The sequence below is a fragment of the Sitophilus oryzae genome, unplaced genomic scaffold (genome assembly GCF_002938485.1).
Source record: "Sitophilus oryzae breed Bouriz unplaced genomic scaffold, Soryzae_2.0 scaffold_1396_pilon_pilon, whole genome shotgun sequence".
NCBI lineage: Eukaryota > Metazoa > Arthropoda > Insecta > Coleoptera > Curculionidae > Sitophilus > Sitophilus oryzae.
In genome coordinates, this window is record NW_022146055.1 from 6821351 (window position 1) to 6842585 (window position 21235).

A 21235-nucleotide genomic window follows, 5' to 3' on the forward strand; every position below is an offset into this window, starting at 1 on the left:
TCGAAAACCGATGTTCCAACTGCTGTTGTAGCTATTATACGACTTTTAAACTTTAAAACTCTTTTAGAAGAATTTGGTAGTGCTGCTGTAGCTTTTAAGTTTGTTAATGATTTTTATATGCATTTTTGTAAAAAGTCAACTCATTCTAATAATTGTAAAAATCAAAATTTAAATTATTATGCAGAGGAAAGGAATATTTATGTTCACAAATCAATTTTAAATAAAATTATACTAAAATTTTTAATTGATTATAATAACAATGAATCAGATTCCGCATGGTTTCGGTATTATCAAGATATTGTTATTCAAAATAAAAGATAATATAATACAAAAACTTGTTTTATTTTAAGTTTCATGTAAGTCATTAATTTACTTAGCTTTACAGTCTTATATAAGGTTTCTTAAAGTGGTGAAACCCCTAAGGAATCACTACTTCAAATCGTAAAGTGTTACAGAACAGAAAAGAGTGAAAATGGTAGTAGAAGATGCCAAATATACTCGGTCGTCCCATAAACGCACTACTAGTGTAGCATAGTCTGAGTAACATTAGGAAATCTTAATAATAATATTGTGTTGCTAAAATATAAGGTTTTTGCTATGGGGAAATTAAAATAACTTTCGTTGCGCATCATAATACGACTACCAGCAAACTCCATAAGACGACGCATGGTGTCATTGACGACGCGCAACGGTGTTGTTTTAATTTCCCTTTAGCTATAAATATGTTTAATTAATATTAAATAACTCAATAAAATACTTAACATGGCTAGTAATAATATGAAAACATATAGCTTAATTGCAAGTAGAATAAATTACATCAGTTACAATATTTTGCAAATGAAAAGTTGCCTAACGATAGCATACATGATAACGAGAGTTGTCTGAGTCAGGCAAGATCTCGACAGACGACATCTAAAAAATGACAGAAAATACAATTTATTTGTGAATTAAAATGGCATATACAATATACAACTGTCTCTGTTATCGTTGGACAGACTACAGCCACAAGGACAGTGTGCCTATTTTTTTCTTTTAAAATATGAATAATTTAAAAGTAAGGTAGTAGCTATACATAAATATTATACTACAGGGTGTCCCACTAAGAATAGCTCTCGGCTGTATCTCGGAAAGTATTAGCCGTAGGGCCTACGGAAAAAAATATTTATAACTAAAGAGGCTTTCAAGTTTTTAAAACGACCGCTAGAGGGCGCAACTGCTATGGAAAATAAGAAAATAGAATTTTTAAAGAATTTTGCTTACATAATGGGTACTAAAAATAATGTTTTTATAATCTTCAGTAAATTTTGGATTTTTTTTTTGTTAGAACCATTTTCCCCTATCTGCTAAAATAAAGTGGTAGGGGAAGGTTAGATCTGTCTTTATTTAAATGTTAATAACTCCGGACTGGATGATCAGAATCCAACAAACTAGGGCTCGTTTAAAAGAGCGTTCCTTACTCTATATTACACAAACACCATAAAAATAATAATAATAAGCTTTTGAACGTAGACGCTAGGGGGCACTGTCTTCAACATCTTCAATTACTTCAAATAATTTTGGAAAAGCAATCAAAAGAAAAAAAACGCTGCTAAGACTATCAAAATGTTGATCTAAGTACAATTTGACGTTTATACTATTACGTCAAAAGCAACTTTTTTTCCAAAGCCTACCATGACTTCCCTCTGAGGCATCGTTTCTTGTTCACTGTTATTAATATCTTAATTATTAGATATTAATACATCTGGTATTATGGTATTCTGGTATATCGTCGATTTTAAAATAAACTAACCGTTTCTATTTTATTTTTTTATTAGAATGGGCATAACCAAGGGGGCTACTGATACCGTGTTATAGAAATAAGGTAATTAAGGGTTTATATTTTGGTATTTATTATTATTATAATTTATTTTGTTGATTTCGACCTATTTGATGAGATAAACGCAATTTTATTAATTTGCCTTGATCCAAGTCTAATACCATCCTTTCAAAAATTTTAATATTATTAACTTGCGAAAGTTTTAAATAAGTACTCATTGATTCCTCATCAACAAATATAAAAAAGGGCCTATAACCATGGATATGGAAATGTATAGTTTTAGAGTTACGGGATGTTAAAACTTTTTAAAATTAGTTTTTTTTTTGTAATTAGCTTACATACCATTATTTTTTTTATTTTAAATTGCTGTAGGTTGGACTAATAGTAATAATAACTAACTGGAATCTAATATTTAATGATAAATTAGGTAAAAAATATATAATTTATTTATTTTATTAATTCTGATTAATAAAATTTCGTTTATATTATCAAGGAGGCCGAATTCAACAAAATATCAAGAGATAACTTTTAATTGACATTAAACGACCTACACAATTTTCACATCCAAAGAAAAGTCAGTGGCGCACATGTTTTTTTTTTAATATTCCAGTGACACATCAGAACGTCCCTAATAAATTTATCAACACTTTTTTAGCATTAAAATATGTAGCACTTATAGTAACTTTTACTCTCAAAATTTTATTCGAATCACTAAAAGTACTTGAAAGAAAATTATAATAAATCGAAAGATTATTAAGACTTTAACACTCTGTAGCTACAAAACGAAGCAGAATCGGACCTATGTTGATATGTAAAAATAAATCTTATTTTTGCGTGAGGAATCTACCCACGAGAGATGACCCTTGTTTTTTGGAACACCCTGTATAAATACTCATGTTTTAACTTAATATTATCGATACTAAACCTAATAGTTTACTGCATAGCTCTAAAATATTAAAATATTACACTCCCATCTCTATGATTCATTTTAAGATACACACAAAAACAATTAAACTTGACCTCGTAATGTCACATTAATTATAAGTTTCAATTAAAAAACTATAAAAGCAATTAAGTACATTACTCTTGACGACAACTAAAAAGTCTCAAACATAACAATAATTATTTGATTAGATTTAAATTTTATAATCATAAGCCGCCGCAACTGGAACAATTAGTTTCTTAAAAATTATTTTGTTTGGATCACATAAATTAAAAGTCATTTAAAACCTAAAAATATGTGCTGACTTAATCGCCTGCGTAAATTCAATATAGGTCTTGAAATTCCAGACTAATTTGCGAGGCTTTTAATAAAATATATAGCTACCTATTGTTGGATTTGATAACTTAACAATAAATAGATAAAAACACTATCTTTACATTAACAAAATTATGAATTTCTACAGTTGGCTGTAACTGATTATTGAACAATTTAAAAGGCATTCTTATAATATTACTACACATTATGGCTATTAGTTGATTCGTTTAAAGATATTGTATTAATCAACGTTTGCGATTGTTGATGATAAAGGGGCGTCATATCACTTGACATTAAAATTGGAGATACTGATTCTGTGGGAGCTTCCATCAATATTTGTTGACAGTCGAAATTTTGACATGGATAGTTTTCCTGGGGTAGAATCTTCTAAAAATAATAGTTTACAGTTTTTATTATCATACATTCTGTATTAATGCTATATTATTAATTAGTAGTTATAATTATTAAATTCTATAACTTTTTTATTTTTTCAGATAAAAAAACGAGATTTCGTATGTTAGTATATGACATAAATTAGGATTGATTGGTGTATTCAATTGTTTTTGGCTTTGGTCACTTCCTGTTTCACCGGAAATGACTAGAACTTTTGATTTTGAAATGGCACCCTCGGTATTTTTTTACTTTATTCGATAGAAAATGGCATTCTAAATAAAATGACATATCATATGTCAACTTTTGACATTCTCGCTTAATAAAAAATTGTATTTTAAAATTCAATCTAGAGTGCCATGGTCATATTAAAAACACTAATTCTTCATCAAGGTGCCTTGGAAAAATAGATTTCGATCGTCTAATGTTTTTAATGTCTTGTCCTGGCCAGTTAGAAAATGCTCAAATCGTATTTTTAATGATATCTCATTTTTTTCAAATGGAACGAGGGCGGCTCATTAGCATATTTGGAAAAAGCATTTTTTTACGAATAATTTGATACCACACACTTGGTATTTCAAGTCAAATTTTCATTACGAACCGCAAGTTATAATTTCAAATAAACCACATGCGAAAATGCCAAAAGTTGACATATAATATGTTATGAGTGACGTTTTCTATCGAATAAAGTAAAAAAATACCGGGGGTGTTATTTAAAAATCAAAAGTTGTAATCATTTCCGGTGGAACCGGAAGTGACCGAAAACAATTGAATACGTCATTCAATCCTAATTTATGTCATATACTAACATACCAAATCTCGTTTTTTAACTAAAAAAATAAAAAAGTTATAGGGGTGAGCCACTTTTGAGACGCACCCGGTATACAAACATTTGAGATGGTGGAACAAAGATATATATTCATCAACAAAATGTTTTATTTCAATATTGTAAATTATAGATGGGTGTATTCCTTGTATTCTGACAATGTATGTACTTACAGGTAACTTTTTATGCGATATACAAAAGGTACAAACTTGTCTGTTATTGGGATTTATTGGATTATCCTCTTCAGATATTTTTATTAATCTTAAACAAGGTTGATCAATTGGACCTGAAATAAAAGAAATCTGAATATTGAAAGGAATAGAACTTCTGTACTTTATTTAGTCACAGCAATTTGGAGGTAAGTACTAAAGTACTACATAATATGACATCATTTAAACTTTTAGTTATGTAATCGAGCGCGCGATTTTTAAATTCATTGTTGCCAACCATGGACATATTCGGCGCCGGGCTGATTAACTGGAATTTAAATGTCTTCCTCGGGATTCAGGGGGTAGCTCTGTGCTATAAAAAATGTCAAGTTGCCACATTTATTTATTTATTTCCTTACATTGTCATTGGTTTTGACACTTTAGTTTTGTATTTTGAGTTTTTCGTTTAAATGAATTGTGTTGTGATTGTTTAAGCTTAAAAATGTTTAATAGCAGACCTTGCAGTCGAACATTGTTCTTTTTAGAACCTCTTTTAGTGCGAAGTGTACAAGATAGCTTAATAGCCGCAAAAAAACTAATCGCAACTTTATTAGAATATTTTGAACGGGAAAGCGGTAGTAATCTTTACTACCGCTTAATCTTACACTTTATGTCCAAGTGATGTTAATAAGATGAGTTTTTTGTGTAAATAATAATTGTTTATATATTTATAATTAATTTATTTTTGTTTCCTAAATTATTTTGATTAAAAGAAAATATGTAAAAGTGGGCAACGCTGTGCCGGTCAAGATGAATCACGTAACTAAAAGTTTTATTTGATATGAAATATAGTTATTTAGTTGACTTTGCTAGTCCAGTAAGTATTTTGTATGCTTACCAGCCATTAATTGAGTTCCCAGATGAGATATATAACTCGAAGCTAGTCGTAATGTTTCTATTTTACTTAATTTTCTATCTTTTGGTTCTGTAGGTATAAGGGTCCTTAAGGTTGTAAAAGCTGTATTGACACTGAAACAGTAATGACTTTATTTAAATCAAAAGAAATTCTTCATACTGACGGGTTTACTATCATTACAGAATACATATTTGTAAATGAATAAACGGCTAAAAAAATTAGTTATTTATCAGAGATACGTTTATATATCTCCGGTAACGAAATATTTATTAATAATACGTATACGTATACCGAAATAAAGTCTCACAGACATTTTGCGGGAAAAATAAATTTGATTCGCTCCCTATATCTATGAAAAAAATGTGTGCTATAGTTGAAAGCTTGATTTCATGCATCCGTTGTCCGACGATACGTTGATACGATATTAATTTTATTGGAAGAATTTAAAGACTTTGATTGGTTAGAAAATAACTCAGTTTTTAAACTTATTGCATTTTCATGCCTCCGTTTATCGGATATACGTTGGTGTCATTTTATATTTTCGTTTCCATAACGATTTTGCTATTTTATTTATATTTTTAAATTTGTCAAAAAAGTGTCAAAAAGTCCGTTATCGTATGAACGGGGCCGTTGGCGGGCTGAAGTAAAATATTTACGGATGAAAAGTGGCGCGAAAACACTATAACCAATCAGAGCACCGTCGGACCATCGTATCAACGTATAAAGCCGGAGTCTCATGCATCTGAAATCCGATGACACGACGATCCGACGGTGCTCCTATTGGTTGAAATATTTTGACACCAATTTTTATCCGATATTTTTAACTAATCGTCCGACGTCGTATGAAGTTAAATTTTGTTTAACTTTTGTACGATATCGTGTGTTTTTTAACCTCACTTTTTTTGAAAACATTGGGTTTTAAAAACAAGTTTAGTGGAAAGTGGGCAATTTCGGGATATTTAGCGAGGAAATTATTTTTATAAGTGTTTCTCCAATAATACATGTAATTTATGTTGATACTGTTGATAGGAACGACAGGTCTAAATGTCAAAACTGTCAAATTTCGGAACAAACTTTCGGATGTATGTGACAGGCTTTTTTTATTTCGCAGGATAACTTCAAATTTCGGATGTCGTACCATCGGATTTCGGATGCATGAAACTCCGGCTTAACAGATGCATGAAAATCAAGCTTAATTCATAAAAAAATTCATGAAACTCTCCAAAGAAATAAAAGATTTGAAAGATGAGTTTGATTTGAAATGTGAGATTTTTTCGGTACCCTGGGTCACAGGGAACTTCATATACCAAGTGTTTCTCAAAAGTGGCTCACCCACTAGTATATTATGACATAAATATGGATTGATTGACCTATTCAATTGTTTTCGGTTACTTCCTGTTGCACCGGACTAACAATTACTACAATTTTTTATTTTTAAATGGCACCATAGGTATTTTTTTACTTTATTCGATAGAAAATGACACTGAATGGAATGACATATCATATAACTTTTGATATTCTCGCTTAAAAAATAGTATTTTAAATTTTAATTTAGAGTACCATGGATGTGTTTAAAACACTAATTTTTGAGATATATGATCCTCCAGTGTTTTTCGTGTCTTGTTCTGGGCGGTTAAAAGATACCCAAATTGTATTTTAATCATATCTCATTGTTTGAAATGGAACTAAGGTGGCTCGTTGACATATTTAGAAAAAGCATTTTTTTCCGAATAATGTAGTACCACATACTTGGTATTTTGAGTCAAATTATCGTTACGAACACAGCATGACAGCGAAAATGTCAAAATTTTATTGAATTCCATTTTCTATCTAATAAAGTAAAAAAATACCGAGAGTGTTTTTTAAAAATTAAAAGTTGTAGTCATTTCCGGTGAAACAGGAAGTGACCGAAAACAATTGAATGCGTCAATCAATCCTAATTTATGTCATATACTAATATACCAAATCTCGTTAGGGGTGAGCCACTTTTGAGAAACATTCGGTATAATTTCAATAGATACCCTAAATGTTCATTACCTATCTATATGTCTATTATTAAAAAATGCTTGAAGGACAAATACGCAGGTATAGTCTGTCTAACGACAGGATCCATGGCAGTGACCGTTGTATTTTCTGTCATTTTTTGGACGCTGTTTGTCGAAATCTTTGCTTACTCGTTTGACAGCATTTCGACAGACGACAGAAAAAATTACAGAAAAATCAATTTACCTTTGAATTAAAATGGCAGAGGCAGCAATTGCCATTGTCATAGATGCTGTCGTTAGGCAGACTTTATCTAAATTCTCCACACACAAAATCACACTCTTTCTTATCAGCAACATTAATCCAGATTCTACGAAAGTCTCATGACGTAATGGGCGTTACTAACTTTATTAAAAATCCAAATTTTGACAGATACTGGAAAATCAATTGTACTCAGAATTTAGTGTTATGATGTAATGTATTTGATTATGGAAAAAAAGAAATCATGTAGTGCGATATTACAAGGATAATAAAATACCTGTGTGTTCTATCTCTTTCCCTGGCATTTGCTTGACTTCGTTGTTTGAGAGGCGCTGAGAAGTCTTGTCCGTACATAGTGTTTTTTCTCCTTTTATTGTTGTTTTGGTTGCTAACGGGCTTAATTATAAAACCAGAATTTTCCGGTTTTTGACTATAGTCCGCAAATTGCAAAAACTCCATAGTAATTATTATGTACGAATCCTGAAATTACAAATTTGAAGTATATGTAGACGAGACTGTTTTTAGTATATTAATAAAGTGAATTCTGTTGTTGAAAATTAGAATACTGTTACGGATTCCGTGGGTCCACTAATTTAAACTCACGATAAAATACTTAACGAATTTATTTTCTCACTTTATACACAATTACTAACTTATAACACACAACAAACTAACTATTTATAAGATTCCTTCACCAAATTGTCCGATTTTCAATTTCCACGCGGTATATTCAAATTTCAAATATTTATGTAATAAATATTAATTAATAATAAGTAACCAATTTAAAGAATTAGAAAAATAAATAAAATGCAATAGGTAAGTGACTTTAAATTTTTTTATCAAATAATAGTTTATAAAGCAAAATATAAATTTAGTTGTAAAAAATTAGACTAAAGTGATGCAAAGTATAAATAACTTTAAACCCCATTTATCGAGATGGCATCATGAAATTCATATTTGAACATGCTTGAAATTTATGTACACAACAATAAATATCAAAATGTATTTTTCATAGCCTACTTATAGTATACTGTTTTGTTTAGACACTACTCCTCTATAGTCTCTGATCAAATTAAAATGAAAAAAGTGTCGACATATTCACCAGGGACGTGCATATGGGTTATCACTGGAATATTTTTCTAAAAAAAGCATGTACGCCACTGACTTTTTTACTCTTGTTAGCGAAATAGTGTAAGCAGTTTAATGCCGATTAAAAGTTGTCTCTTGATATTTTGTCGATTTCGGTCTCTTTGATGAGATAAACGCAATTTTATTAATTTGCCTTGATCCAAGTCTAATAGCAACCTTTAAAAAAAATTAATATCATTAACTTGCGAACGTTTTAAATAAGTACTTATTGATTTAAGTACTTATTATTGTAAAAGTAACCGAACCAAACCTCACCAAAAAATATTAAAAAAAGTTCCTATAAACATGTATGCATAATGCATAGTTTTAGAATTACAGGATGTTAAACCTTTTTAAAATTATTATGTTTTTTGTAATTACCTTAAATACTATTATTTTTGTATTTGAAATTGCTGTAGGTTGGACTAATAGTAATAATAACTAATAATAATATTTAATAATAAATTAGGTAAAATATATAAATATTAATTTTATTTAAATTTTATGAATTGTGATTAATAAAATTGCGTTTATCTCATCAAGGAGGCCGAATTCGACAAAATATCAAGAGATAATTTTTAATTGGCATTAAACCGCCTACACAATTTTGATATCAAAAGAAAAAAAAGTTAGTGTCGCACATGTTTTTCTTACGAAAAATATTCCAGTGATAACCTATATGCACGTCCCTGATGACACTTTTTTCGACACTTTTTTAGGTTTAAAATATGTAGCACTTATAGTAACTTTTACACACAAAATTTCATTCAGATCACTAAAAGTAGGTACTATGAAGAAAATTATAATAAATCAAAATATTAAGATTTTAACACCCTGTAGCTACCAAACAAAGCAGAATCGGACCTATGTTTATATGAAAAATAAATCTTATTTTTACGTGAGGAATCTGCCCACGAGAAATGGCACATGTTTTTTGAAACACCCTGTATATCATGTCCAAAATATCAAAAAATCTGATTAGTGACATCCATATACAGGGTGGTCCGAACTGTATTCCGGAAACTTCGGAAGCATATTCTGCAGATAAAAATAAGTAAAAAAGTTCGTATAAATGTATGTCCTAAAATGCTTAGTTTGAGAGATACAGGGTGTAGAAGGTTCATTTTTATTTAGATTTTTGTTAAATAATTTCTGAAGTAACATCAATATTTGGATGAAAATTGGTGTTTGGGAGTTTTTTGACATGAGAAATTTGATTTTGATGTCAATATGACTCCTAGTAGTAGAAGGAGCCACCTACATGTGTTTTGACTGTTTTGAAGTGTTATAACTTTTTGTCCGTACCTGTATAAAACTACAGAGTGAAAAAATATACATCTCTGTGACTCTTTACGTAAAAAATATCTCTTTGAAAAAATCGCTACGAGCAACCGTTCTCAAGATATTTAGAATGGAAATAGTCAAAACATGTCATTATTGACGAAAAATAAAAACGTTGAGTAGATAGTTATTTCACTGAAATAATAAATTTGGGAAATTTTTATTTTTTTAAATTAATCATAAATTTTTCTGCAAAAAATGACGATGAAACAGTTTCTGTTGAACTTTAACACAAAAACATTTCAAATTTATGATTTCAGTCTAATAACTATTTAGTCAACATTTTAATTTGTCAGTGATGACAAGTATTGATAATTTAGATTCCAAATATCTTGAAAACCATTACTCGTAGCAATTTTTACCAAGAGACCTTTTTCACGTTGAAAACGTCGTAAATGTATATTGTTTTATTCAGTAGTTTTATACAGGTACGGACGAAAAGTTATTACTCTTCAAACCAGTTAAAAATATGTAGGTGGCGCCCCCTACGTCATATTGACATCAAAATCAAATTTCTCATGTCAAAAAACTCCCAGACTCCAAATTTCATCCAAATATTGATGTTACTTCAGAAATTATTTGGAAAAAATCGAAATAAAAATGAAGCTTCTACACCCTGTATCTCCGAAACTAAGCATTTTAGGACATACATTTACACGAACTTTTTTACTTATTTTTATCTGCAGAATACGCTGCTGAAGTTTCCGGAATACAGTTCGGACCACCCTGTATATTTTTTTAGCTGATACCGTTTTGAAAAAAGTTGATAACATTGTGATTTGTAATTTTGGTTCACAATATAAAAGAAATTAATTTTTTAAAAATTACGAAACGATCAATTTAATTATTATCTAATTAAATACTTCATTTTTACTATCTAATTAATTCATTTTTTTAGAAAAATGTCAATATTTATATATTATATATCTTAAAATGGAATAGGTATGTACACAAGATTGAATTCTTACCACTAAAATTTCTACTGATATATTTTGAAATTATTACCATTATTTTGTCAGTTTGTATTGACAAAGAGTTTTTCAATAATTTAAAAAAATATGTATAAACAAAAAGTCTTATTTACCTATTTATTATGCAATCACAATCTAACAAACACTTTGTACCTTAAACTTTTTCACTTATACTATTCAATAATATTAAAAAAACTATAAAACTAAATGTCAGTTCCTTTTAATGATAGCCCGCACTCTGGTATCCGCTGTTTAACAAGTCTTTGAACGTACTGGCGGTACTGGCTACCGAAGCCCCTCTACATATGGATAATGCTTGGATTTCTGGAACGAACGACCCATTAGTTTGTTTCAAGGATTCCTTTGGCTCATGACCGAATAGTACTAAAATATTGTATGATCGAGAAAACAATAGAATTAAGTAGACTCTATAGTCTAGGGAAATAAAAGTTAAATAATTTTTATTGTGCGTGGAAGGAAATTACTTTATTCTTTTTAAATATAATCACAAAACTTCATTGTATTATAAATTAATAGGATGGTATTGAGTATAAGTAACTGACAATTCCAAATGTCGCATATTTGATTTTTTTTCTAGTTAACTATTAAAATATAACTAATTGAAGTTTAGCATCAGGCAAGCGTACTAATGCAATAAAGGGATAGTTACAGTCAATTAAAATTTAGTTTTGTTATACAGGGTGGTTCAAAAAACATATGCTATCTCTCGTGGGAAGATTCCTCACGTAAAAATACAATGGATTTCTTATATCACCATAGGCCTCAACATTTTTTTTTTCGATTTATTATAATTTTCTTCCAAATGCTTTTAGCGATTCGAAGGAAATTTTGAGGGTAAAAGTTACTATAAGTACAACATATTTCAATTTTAAAAAAACGGCGTCAGCAATGGCTATCAAATGAAGATCGCTGTCATTTTATACAGGGCCGCTTTTATGTATAGAAACGGTCGATTATAAGGTAAAATATAGGAGGTACCGCAAAAAGTTAAATACAAAAGTTATAGGATTTTTAAATATCTATTAGCGAGTAATAAATTTAAGTATACAGGGTCGTTTATAAAGTCGTGGCACATCAAAGTTTCATTTTTTTAAATAGAACCCCCTGTATATTAGTACATATTTCAATTCTTCCTTCAATTCTAAGCAAAAATCGAAATACACACAATGTACCTCAAAGCAACCGTTTCCGAGTTATTGACTTTTGAAAATATCACTTAAACAATTCGATTTAATTAATTTCGATGTGTTTGGTTTGATTTAATGATACCATTCTGCCGAAACTGTGATACTGTTGTAATGGGTTTCTAAATTCCTATTAGCTACTAGTAAATTTAAGTATACAGGGTAGGTCATAAAGTTGTGTCACATCAAACTTTTTTTTTAAAGAAACCCCCTGTATATTATTGCATATTTCAATTCTTCCTTCAATTTTAAACAATAATCGTAATACACAATGTACATAAATTGAAGAATTGAAATGTTAAACGAAAATTTTGTAATTTCCAGACTTGCTATACTCTCATTTTATACATCTATAAATGCTAACTTGAGAACTAATGTCAAATATTATTAAGTATCACAGTTTCGGCAAAATGGCATCGTTAAATGAAACTGAACATATCGAAATCGACTTTATGACCGACCCTGTATATGTAAATTTATACCGTATATGTAATTTTATACCCGCCAATAGATATTTATAAACCCTATAACTTTTATATTTAACTTTTTGCGGTACCTTCTATATTTTACCTAATAATCGACTGTTTCCATACATAAAAGCGACCCTGTATGTAAAATTATATGGGGAATGTCATCGATCGTAATTTCCAAGCCAACTGGATGCCGCTTTTTTTTTCGATCATACGGTACCTCTTTGTGTAAACTTTTTCCTGCGGGGTAAATTTTCGTACAAAACGGCATTATCGTACAGCCACTATCGTACATCGTACATGAATCAAATTATCGTAGGTAGTTTAATAATAAAAAAGGAATTTGAAATTTTAATTGAAGAAAATTGTTTTTTGAGACACACCGTAAATACCTACTTAAATTAATAAACCTTTTTGAGTTGAAGAGTAAATAAATGTGTTTTGTACATTATGCGTCCATATTATTTCAACAGATGTGTCTAAATAATTTTTAATGAGAATCTGTTAAACACATTATCAAAAAAACTATGTCTCTTTAGCGGATATATATTATTTATGCTATCTCGATATACGTATACTTTTTGTTGAACATACCGGGTGCGTCTCTAAAGTGGCTCACCCATATAACTTTTTTATTTTTTAGTTAAAAAAATGATATTTGATATGTTAGTATACGACATAAATTAGAATTGATTGACGTATTCAATTGTTTTTGGTCACTTCCTGTATATAGTAAATAACACCCTAAATAGAATGACATATCATATGTCAACTTTTGACATTTTTGCATATGGTTTATTTGTAATTATAACATGCGGTTCATAACGAAAATTTTACTCGAGATATGTGTGTGGTATCAAATTATTCGTAAAAAAATGCTTTTTTCAAATATGCTAATGAGCCGTCCTCGTGCCATTTGAAAAAATTGAGATATGATTAAAAATAGTATTTCGGCATCTTTTAACCGGCCAGGACAAGACTCTAAAAACAGTAAATGATCAAATCTATTTTTCCAAGGCTCCTTGATTAAAAATTAGTATTTTTAACATAGCCATGGCAGTCCAGATTAAAATCTAAAATACAATTTTTTATTAAGCGAGAATGTCAAAATTTGACATATATATATTATATATTTATGTCATTCTATTCAGAATGTCATTTTCTATCGAATAAAGTTAAAAAAAATACTAAAGGTGCCATTTAAAAATCAAAACTATTAGTCATTTCCGTTGAAATAAGAAGTGGCCAAAAACAAATGAATACGTCAATCAGTCCTAATTTATGTCATATACTAACGTACCAAATCTGGTTTTTTTATGTGAAAAAATAAAAAGTTATAGGGGTGAGCCACAAAAAATAAAAAGTTATAGGTTTGAGACGCACCCGGTATAAAAGTAAATTATAAAGTTTACTAAAAATTATTTTAGATTGATTATACCAACATTTGATAGATTATGAAAAAATATATATGACTGTTCAATCGTTTTAATTCAAACAACGAAAACTATGCTATTATTCACTTTATTGTGGACTCAAATCGTTTAAATTAAGCTCGATTAAAGTGTAATTTGTTTTAGTTCAACTTATTTATTACCTAATGGTTTTATTATCAGAATTAATTAAAATGTTTACAATTGAAATTTTATATACACAGGGTGAATTCCTGCAACAGTGCGTCGGGCATCTGTAGCTCCTATAAGAAAAAACTTATGGGATTATGTGCAAACCTTACCTCTAGGATATATTTTCAGGATAATAGCACAGATTAGGTATCCTATAAGTATACAAATAAAAATCTTGTCCCTAATTCGTGGTACGAAAATTGTTTTTTATGACGATGTGCAAACGAGTAAAATTTCCTGTGCGCAAAAGTAAACTCGCGTAAAATAACAATAAACAGCGTAATAGAGAGATATCGCTAAACCGAATAGCCTGCATGGACGTTAATAAGGCCAGGTGTTATTTCCTTTACTTGAGGTGGTATTAACTCTCTTCATTTATAGTTATCGGATCGGAAAGAATTCTGTTCGCGTCGCGTTTTCTATTTAAACTTAACCTAACTTTGAATTTAAAACTTTGAAATTGTTTTGTTTACTAGGTATTTTAAAACTAAAGGGCTAAAGTGATTATTTCCAGTGCTTTATTGTTCAACGTCTGCCAGTGGGTTTAGGGCAACAAGCAACAAATTCTCTTAGAAGGGCTAAGTCGTCATCTGCTGTAAACCTTAGCCTCTTTAAAGGTTCTTTAATATTGGAAGAGGTGGAATCCGTATTTTGGACCATATTTATTTAATTAAAATTAATCCCAGCTACTTAAATATCAAATTACCTAATAAAACTAAAGTAATAATTCAAAACAATTCAAACATAACCTAAAATAAAAGATCTCGCCGGCCGGCCCCGGTTGTCTATTTTTTGTTGGTATTTTTAACCACCTCCCATACCCCCTTACCAACCCCCAACCCCCACCAAAAACTAATGGCCAGATTCTCGGGTGCCACAGTATTTTTGTGCCAAATTTGGTTAAAATCGGTTCAGCGGTTTTTGAGTTATCGTGTTACAGACGGACAGACAGACAGACAGACACCATGAAAATATTTTGTATTTATGTCATTTATGACCCAAATAACTCATTTTGAGTGAAATTAAAAAAACTTTTTTTTTGCCGATCTTAATAGCCTACCATACCTATTGGTATGGTCGGCTAAAAGTATTAAAATTACAAGAAATGTCATGAAATTTAATGTATAATGTATACTTGGTACTTATTATAGTTTAGTCTGTACTTACTTTGCTATAAATATCGCAATCTTAAATTATACAAAGTGTTCAATTTTTTTTTTGCTGGATAGAGCATTATTAAGAAATGTATATTTTTTATATCTAAAGGGTTTTTAATTTTATTAACGGTTCTACATATGGCTTTTTCAACAGTAAATTTGTATCAAAGCTACCTAATAATATTTATTGTCTGATATTTTACCGTTGAATGATCCATATGTAATAAAAACGAGAATATTTGCAAAACTGTTGAAAGTTATAAAAAAATACTTTAGTTATAAAAAGGTTTATTTTGTAATTCTCCATCTAACAAAAGAAAATCTAGAAGGTATTCCATTTAAAAAAAAAACGAAGAAAAATTATTTTATATTTTAGAAAGTTTGATTATAGAATTTTCCATATGATTTAATATTATGATGTTTATAAGTATAGATCAACTATAGTAAGTACCTAGCGTAGTTTTGATTTCAGTATTTCACTCAATCAGAAATCAGTTTTGTTAACTAGTAACTAGTGTTTTTTTTTGCCTGGTTCACATTAGATAAATACTTAGCCAGTTAAACTCAACTATCTCTAAAACGTCTTCAAATTTATATTTATTAATATTCATATTTACACATTTTTTGAAGACTGCCAAGTCTAATAATTCAGAATTATGGATTTGTGGCATATCATACAATAGCCCTTCATTTATATTTTTATTAGTTTTTTTTAAATGCTGAAAATCATATATTTTTCATTTACTTTCTTATTTATAACTGAAATTCTTCTTCTTTCAGTGCCTATCCTCTATGGATGTTGGCAATCATGTTAGTCCATAAAATCCTATTGACAGCCGCCCTGAATAAATGTACGGTCGTCATTCCCGTCCACTGTCTAATATTTTTCAGCCATGATGTTCGTCGGCGTCCCAGATCTCTTCTGCTATCTATTTTGCCCTGCAGTATTAGTTGGATAAGTTGGTATTTATCATTACGCATCACATGCCCAAGGTATGCCATTTTTCTCACTTTCACACTATGTACAATTTCTAGTTCCTTTTGCATTCTCTGGATCACGGTGTTGTTTGTGACATGGTAAGTGTATGAAATCCTGAGCATGCGGCGATAGCACCACATTTCAAAGGCTTCCAGGCGTTTAGATGTAGCATCTGTCAAGGTCCAAGTTTCCACTCCATATAACTCTGAAATTATAAAAACAAATTTAATTATATCTTAGGATTATGTAAACTGATTAAGAAGGGATACATAATACAGGGTGTTATTTTTTGTAAACACCACTGTGTTGAATCCAAACTAGTGCTACTTTTTTATCCTAATGGATACAGTAATTTCAACAGATGACTTTTTTACGTGAAACGATGCTCTTTCGTTCAAAACGGTGAACGGTTTTCAAGATATTTACGTTTATAAAGGTTACGGTGCGCCGACTTTAGTATAAGCGAAATCATTAAATATAAGGAAATTTTTATTGTGACTAGTAGGAATTTGAATGAAGTGTATTAAATCAATTATAAATACACTATTTTTTGACACCCTGTATATTATTTTTATTAATTATTAATGTCGACATACTCGGAAAATTTATCACGGCACGCAACATATTTCTAAAAAAATCAATTGCCTTTGAGAAGGCTCTGCAAATGATCAAAAACAGCGCTGAATGAGCTCGTTGATTTGGCATGTCTCATGCAAATGGAAAAAACAAACGAGGCGTGCCGTAATGTAATCGACATAATAAGACCGCGAAAAAAATTAAATGGCTCTTGTTAATTGAGTGGTGTAAAGCTTGATTTTCATGCATCCGTTATCCGACGATACGATGATACGATATTAATTTTATTGGTTGAATTTAAAGACTTCGATTGGTTAGAAACGGTTAACCAATCGAAACCTTTAAATTCAACCAATAAAATTAATATTGTATCATCGTATCGTCGGACAACGGATGCATGAAAATCAAGCTTTACTCGGAAACGACATAAAAATAAACAACTTAATATATTTACTGATACTTTGCAGTTTCTTTCTCCTTTTTTTGCCAACAGAACGCTTATAGTACCGTAGGATCTAAAAAAAACAGCGCCCAGTTGGCTTGGAAATTACTTAGGATCGATGGCATTTTCCATATAATGTTACTTACAAAATTACAGCGATCTTCATTTCTAAGCCATCTCCGACGCCGTTTTTTTTTCGATTTGAAGCCATTTAATGAATTCATAAAAAAGTTAAATTTAGGTATGACATTATTAACAAGATTACAGTTACAAGATGTGTTTGGAATTTCAAGGAGAATTCAAAAATCAAAAACTACTCAGGCAGTTGCGAAACTACACTCCAGTTGACTTGGAAATGAACATCAGTGATATTCCCCATATAATTTTATAGAAATATAAAATAACAGCGATCATCATTTCATAGCTATAACTTACGCCTTTTTTTCGATCATATTGTACCTACCAGTGAAAATTATTTCCTTGTAATTCGCAGTCTTTCTCTGAAATTCGCAATAATTTAATTGTTAATTTAAGTTCTAACACAAAATATTCTTCTAGATTTACTACTTCTAAACAAAACCAATTGTAGAATAAATAATATACCGGGTGTATCTCAAAAGTGGCTCACCCCTATAATTTTTTTATTTTCTTAAATAAAACAACGATATTTGGTATGTTAGTATATGCATAAATTAGGATTGATTGACATATTCAATTGTTTTCGGTCACTAACTTTTGATTTTTAAATGGTACCCTCGATATTTTTGTACTTTATTCGATAGAAAATGACACTCTAAATAGAATGACAGATCATATGTCAACTTTTGACATTTTCGCATATGGTTTATTTGAAATTGTAACCTGCGGTTCATAACGACAATTTAACTCGAAATACCAAGTGTGTGGTATCAAATTATTCGTAAAAAATGCTTTTCCAAATATGCTAATGAGCCACCCTTGTCCTATATGAAAAAATTGAGATATGATTAAAAATACGATTTGGGTATCTTTTAACCGGCCAGGACAAGACACTAAACACATTAGACGATCAAATCTATTTTTTCAATGCTCCTTTATTAAAAATTAGTGTTTTTAACACTGCCATGACTCTCTAGATTGAAATTTAAAATATAATTTGGTTTTTCAATTCAGAGTGTCATTTTATATCGAATAAAGTAAAAAAAAAAATACCTAGGGTGCCATTTAAAAATCAAAAGTTGTAGTCATTTTCGGTGAAACAGGAAGTGACCGAAAACAATTTAATACGTCAATCAATCCTAATTTATGTCATATACTAACATACCAAATCTCGTTTTTTTATCTAAAAAAATTTAAAAGTTATAGGGGTGAGCCACTTTTGAGACGCACTCGGTATAACATGAAATAATGTCAGAAACGAACAAAAAATCTACAAAATTTCAAATCAAGTTCAAATGTCAAATGTGTTATTTGAAACTTTAAACAGAACTGTCATTAATGGGAGGTCATGATGTCAATTCCGTCTGTAATGAATGAATACATGAATAGTATTATACTCCTTCCTTAATCTACCCTATAATAAATAGCGCAGATTATTTGCTAATCTGCCTATTTGCTTATTTGCTAATCTCTAATAACTGAAATCTAGTTAGATATTCCCTATTAATTTATGTATTTAAGAATGCATATGTAAAAAATTATACTTCTTGTCGCCTTCAAAAAAGGTCACTTGCACCTCACCGAAAAATAAAATATGAAAGCCATCCGTCAGTATGTCTAGAATCAGATGGTTTTCGGCTCCCACAAAACAGGATTCCTAACAAGTGTCAAACATGTGTTCGACCCATATTGTTTAGAGATTTCTCAAAAATTAGATCCCTTACAACCGGCAATAAATCGTCCAACCTATAGCTGTAAACCTTTCCACGCCTCCTGCTTATTACGCGACGCGGGGTGGTTGAAAATCAATTTCGAATATATGAAAAAATTACGAATAAACAACATTTTTTTATAGGTTAACGCTCGTTGTGTGTTGAAAGCTTGTGTTTTTACGGAAGCGCATGAGATATTCATACGATGCCGATGATTGGTTCATGTCATCGCTTAAATGGAATGTTTTTTTAATAGAAAATAAATAGGAAATGTTTCATGGTCGCATATACCGAGTGATTCCCAAAAGTGGCTCACCCCAATTTCTTCAAATAAAAAACGAGATTTGGTACGTTAGTATATGACATAAATCAGTATTGATTGGCGCGTTCAATTGTTTTCGGTTACTTCTTGTTTCACCTTCACCTTCTCTCACATATCATTATAAAGCGTATTGCGTATTTTCCGATGCACGTCATCAATCATATCGAAATTGACACTAAAGCTTATAAACCTGACGGCTGTATTCCGTTGCTTACCTTGGTTATGGTTTTATATTCCGTTTCTATCGGTTTCCTGAAAGTTTTATTGCAACAGAAAATGGTTCCTGAAAATATCTATCATAATTGTCACCAAACTAACCAGCAGGGGAAGGCTGCTTTTTTTCTGGTTTTGTTTGTCAATCCATGTCATTTATGTGGCAGAAATAAAGTTAATCAAAAACATCATACATTAAAAATGCGTAAAAATAAGTTCTATAATAAAAGTATTGAAATATGATTGAAATTTAAAAAACGTCAACATTTGACATATCCAGTATTTTACCAAACTGTTCCGTATCTAACCGATATTTTTCAGGAACCGCTCTTTACCGTAGTTTACCGGTCTGGTTCACCTGGTTTTGCAAGCAAATTTTGGCGAAAATTGTATAATTTAAGATACCAGCAGCTCTTCATTTTACTTTATAGAGCAAATGATTGAAACAGATATTTTATTTAGATTAAAGCTGCAAAAATTAGTTTAAAGCAGGGTTGGAAAAAATCATGATTAAAAAAAAAACAAAAAAACAGATTTTTTTATTTAAAACAGATATTTTTTATTTAAATCAGATTTTTTTGATTTTATTTCAAAACAATATTTAAATCGGATTTCCAACTAAACGGCTAAATCTTTATAACTCTGTCCGATACCGATAACAACAATTCTACGGCGCGTGTCATTTTTCCACATCGGTCACCAATATATTCCGCAAAAAAGTCGCTCGCTTCAGATCAAAAGGATTTTTTTTCAAACGTCTCAAAAGTATTAATTTTTGTCATTTTAACGCTTAGGCATAAAAGTAAAGGACTGTTACGCTTAAGCACAAAAATACAAAAATATATTATTAAACTGATATTAAGTGTCAAATTCAACGATAGTACAAATAATTGTTGCTCGATTACTGCTGATATTATTTGCAATGTTTGAAATTGATTAAAAAAAATGTTCTATTCAGAGTAAAAATGTACTTTTTGTACCTCACTCTAGTCGGAATAGCTTTACGATGGTCCTTCAAATGTACAGCATCGTCAAAAAAAGTATAATTTTTTACTTCTAATAAAACAATATACTATTGTTCGGAAATAGAGTCTTAAGTTAATAATTTGGAAACATACAACCGTTTCAAAAAAAAATAAACCAACATATTCTCTGACAACGATTCTAGATTCTCGAGAATGAAGATATAGTCTCTATATTAGAAGAAATTAGTTCTGCTCTAGACTTTGCGAATGATATGTATTCGAGCAGCGAATTTTTGTCACTTATACATAAATTTTAAAATAAATCCCTGCGTTTAGCGGTCTAATGGATTCTCACGAAATTACTTCAAAAATCGGTCCAACATTTAAATTGATAA

General features: G+C 30.1%; 3 protein-coding genes across 8 annotated transcripts in view; 2 read left to right on the plus strand and 1 right to left on the minus strand.

Annotated features, from left to right (window-relative positions):
* LOC115875975 overlaps nucleotides 1-4562 on the plus strand; it is a 16697-nt gene extending 12135 nt beyond the window's left edge. The window contains exon 9 of the mRNA XM_030891596.1: nucleotides 4466-4562. Within this exon, the coding sequence (XP_030747456.1) occupies nucleotides 4466-4469 (4 nt within the window). The 3' untranslated portion in view covers nucleotides 4470-4562. The remainder of the gene's footprint in view (nucleotides 1-4465) is intronic.
* LOC115875976 (basic helix-loop-helix transcription factor scleraxis) lies at nucleotides 2297-18066 on the minus strand. 5 transcript variants are annotated; one of them, XM_030891598.1, is made up of 5 exons: nucleotides 17954-18066; nucleotides 7877-8079; nucleotides 5338-5483; nucleotides 4464-4576; nucleotides 2297-3461 (listed from the first exon to the last, which is right to left on the minus strand). In XM_030891598.1, the coding sequence occupies exons 2-5, from the start codon at nucleotides 8056-8058 to the stop codon at nucleotides 3273-3275; spliced, it is 630 nt and encodes a 209-aa protein (XP_030747458.1). In that variant the 5' UTR covers nucleotides 8059-8079; nucleotides 17954-18066; the 3' UTR covers nucleotides 2297-3272. The 5 variants fall into 5 exon arrangements, with proteins under 5 accessions (XP_030747458.1, XP_030747459.1, XP_030747461.1 ...); XM_030891599.1 differs by lacking the exon at nucleotides 17954-18066 and adding an exon at nucleotides 16239-16620; XM_030891601.1 differs by lacking the exon at nucleotides 17954-18066 and adding an exon at nucleotides 11153-11327 and having other exon boundaries at nucleotides 5338-5468.
* LOC115875974 (dynein heavy chain 3, axonemal) overlaps nucleotides 4523-21235 on the plus strand; it is a 109805-nt gene continuing 93092 nt past the window's right edge. For both annotated transcript variants that reach the window (XM_030891592.1, XM_030891590.1), the window contains exon 1: nucleotides 4523-4648. The gene's annotated coding sequence lies outside the window, so the exon portion shown is untranslated. The remainder of the gene's footprint in view (nucleotides 4649-21235) is intronic.

Bases quoted from the DNA above. Each gene is read 5' to 3' on its own strand.
- LOC115875976 (XM_030891598.1), bottom strand. From the start codon at position 8,058: ATGGAGTTTTTGCAATTTGCGGACTATAGTCAAAAACCGGAAAATTCT. The intron at 5,484-7,876 runs GTATTTTATTAT...ATTTAAATAAAG, and splicing joins GAAAGAGATAGAACACACAG to TCATTACTGTTTCAGTGTCA. The intron at 3,462-4,463 runs GTAAGTACATAC...TATTATTTTTAG, and splicing joins TATCGCATAAAAAGTTACCT to AAGATTCTACCCCAGGAAAA.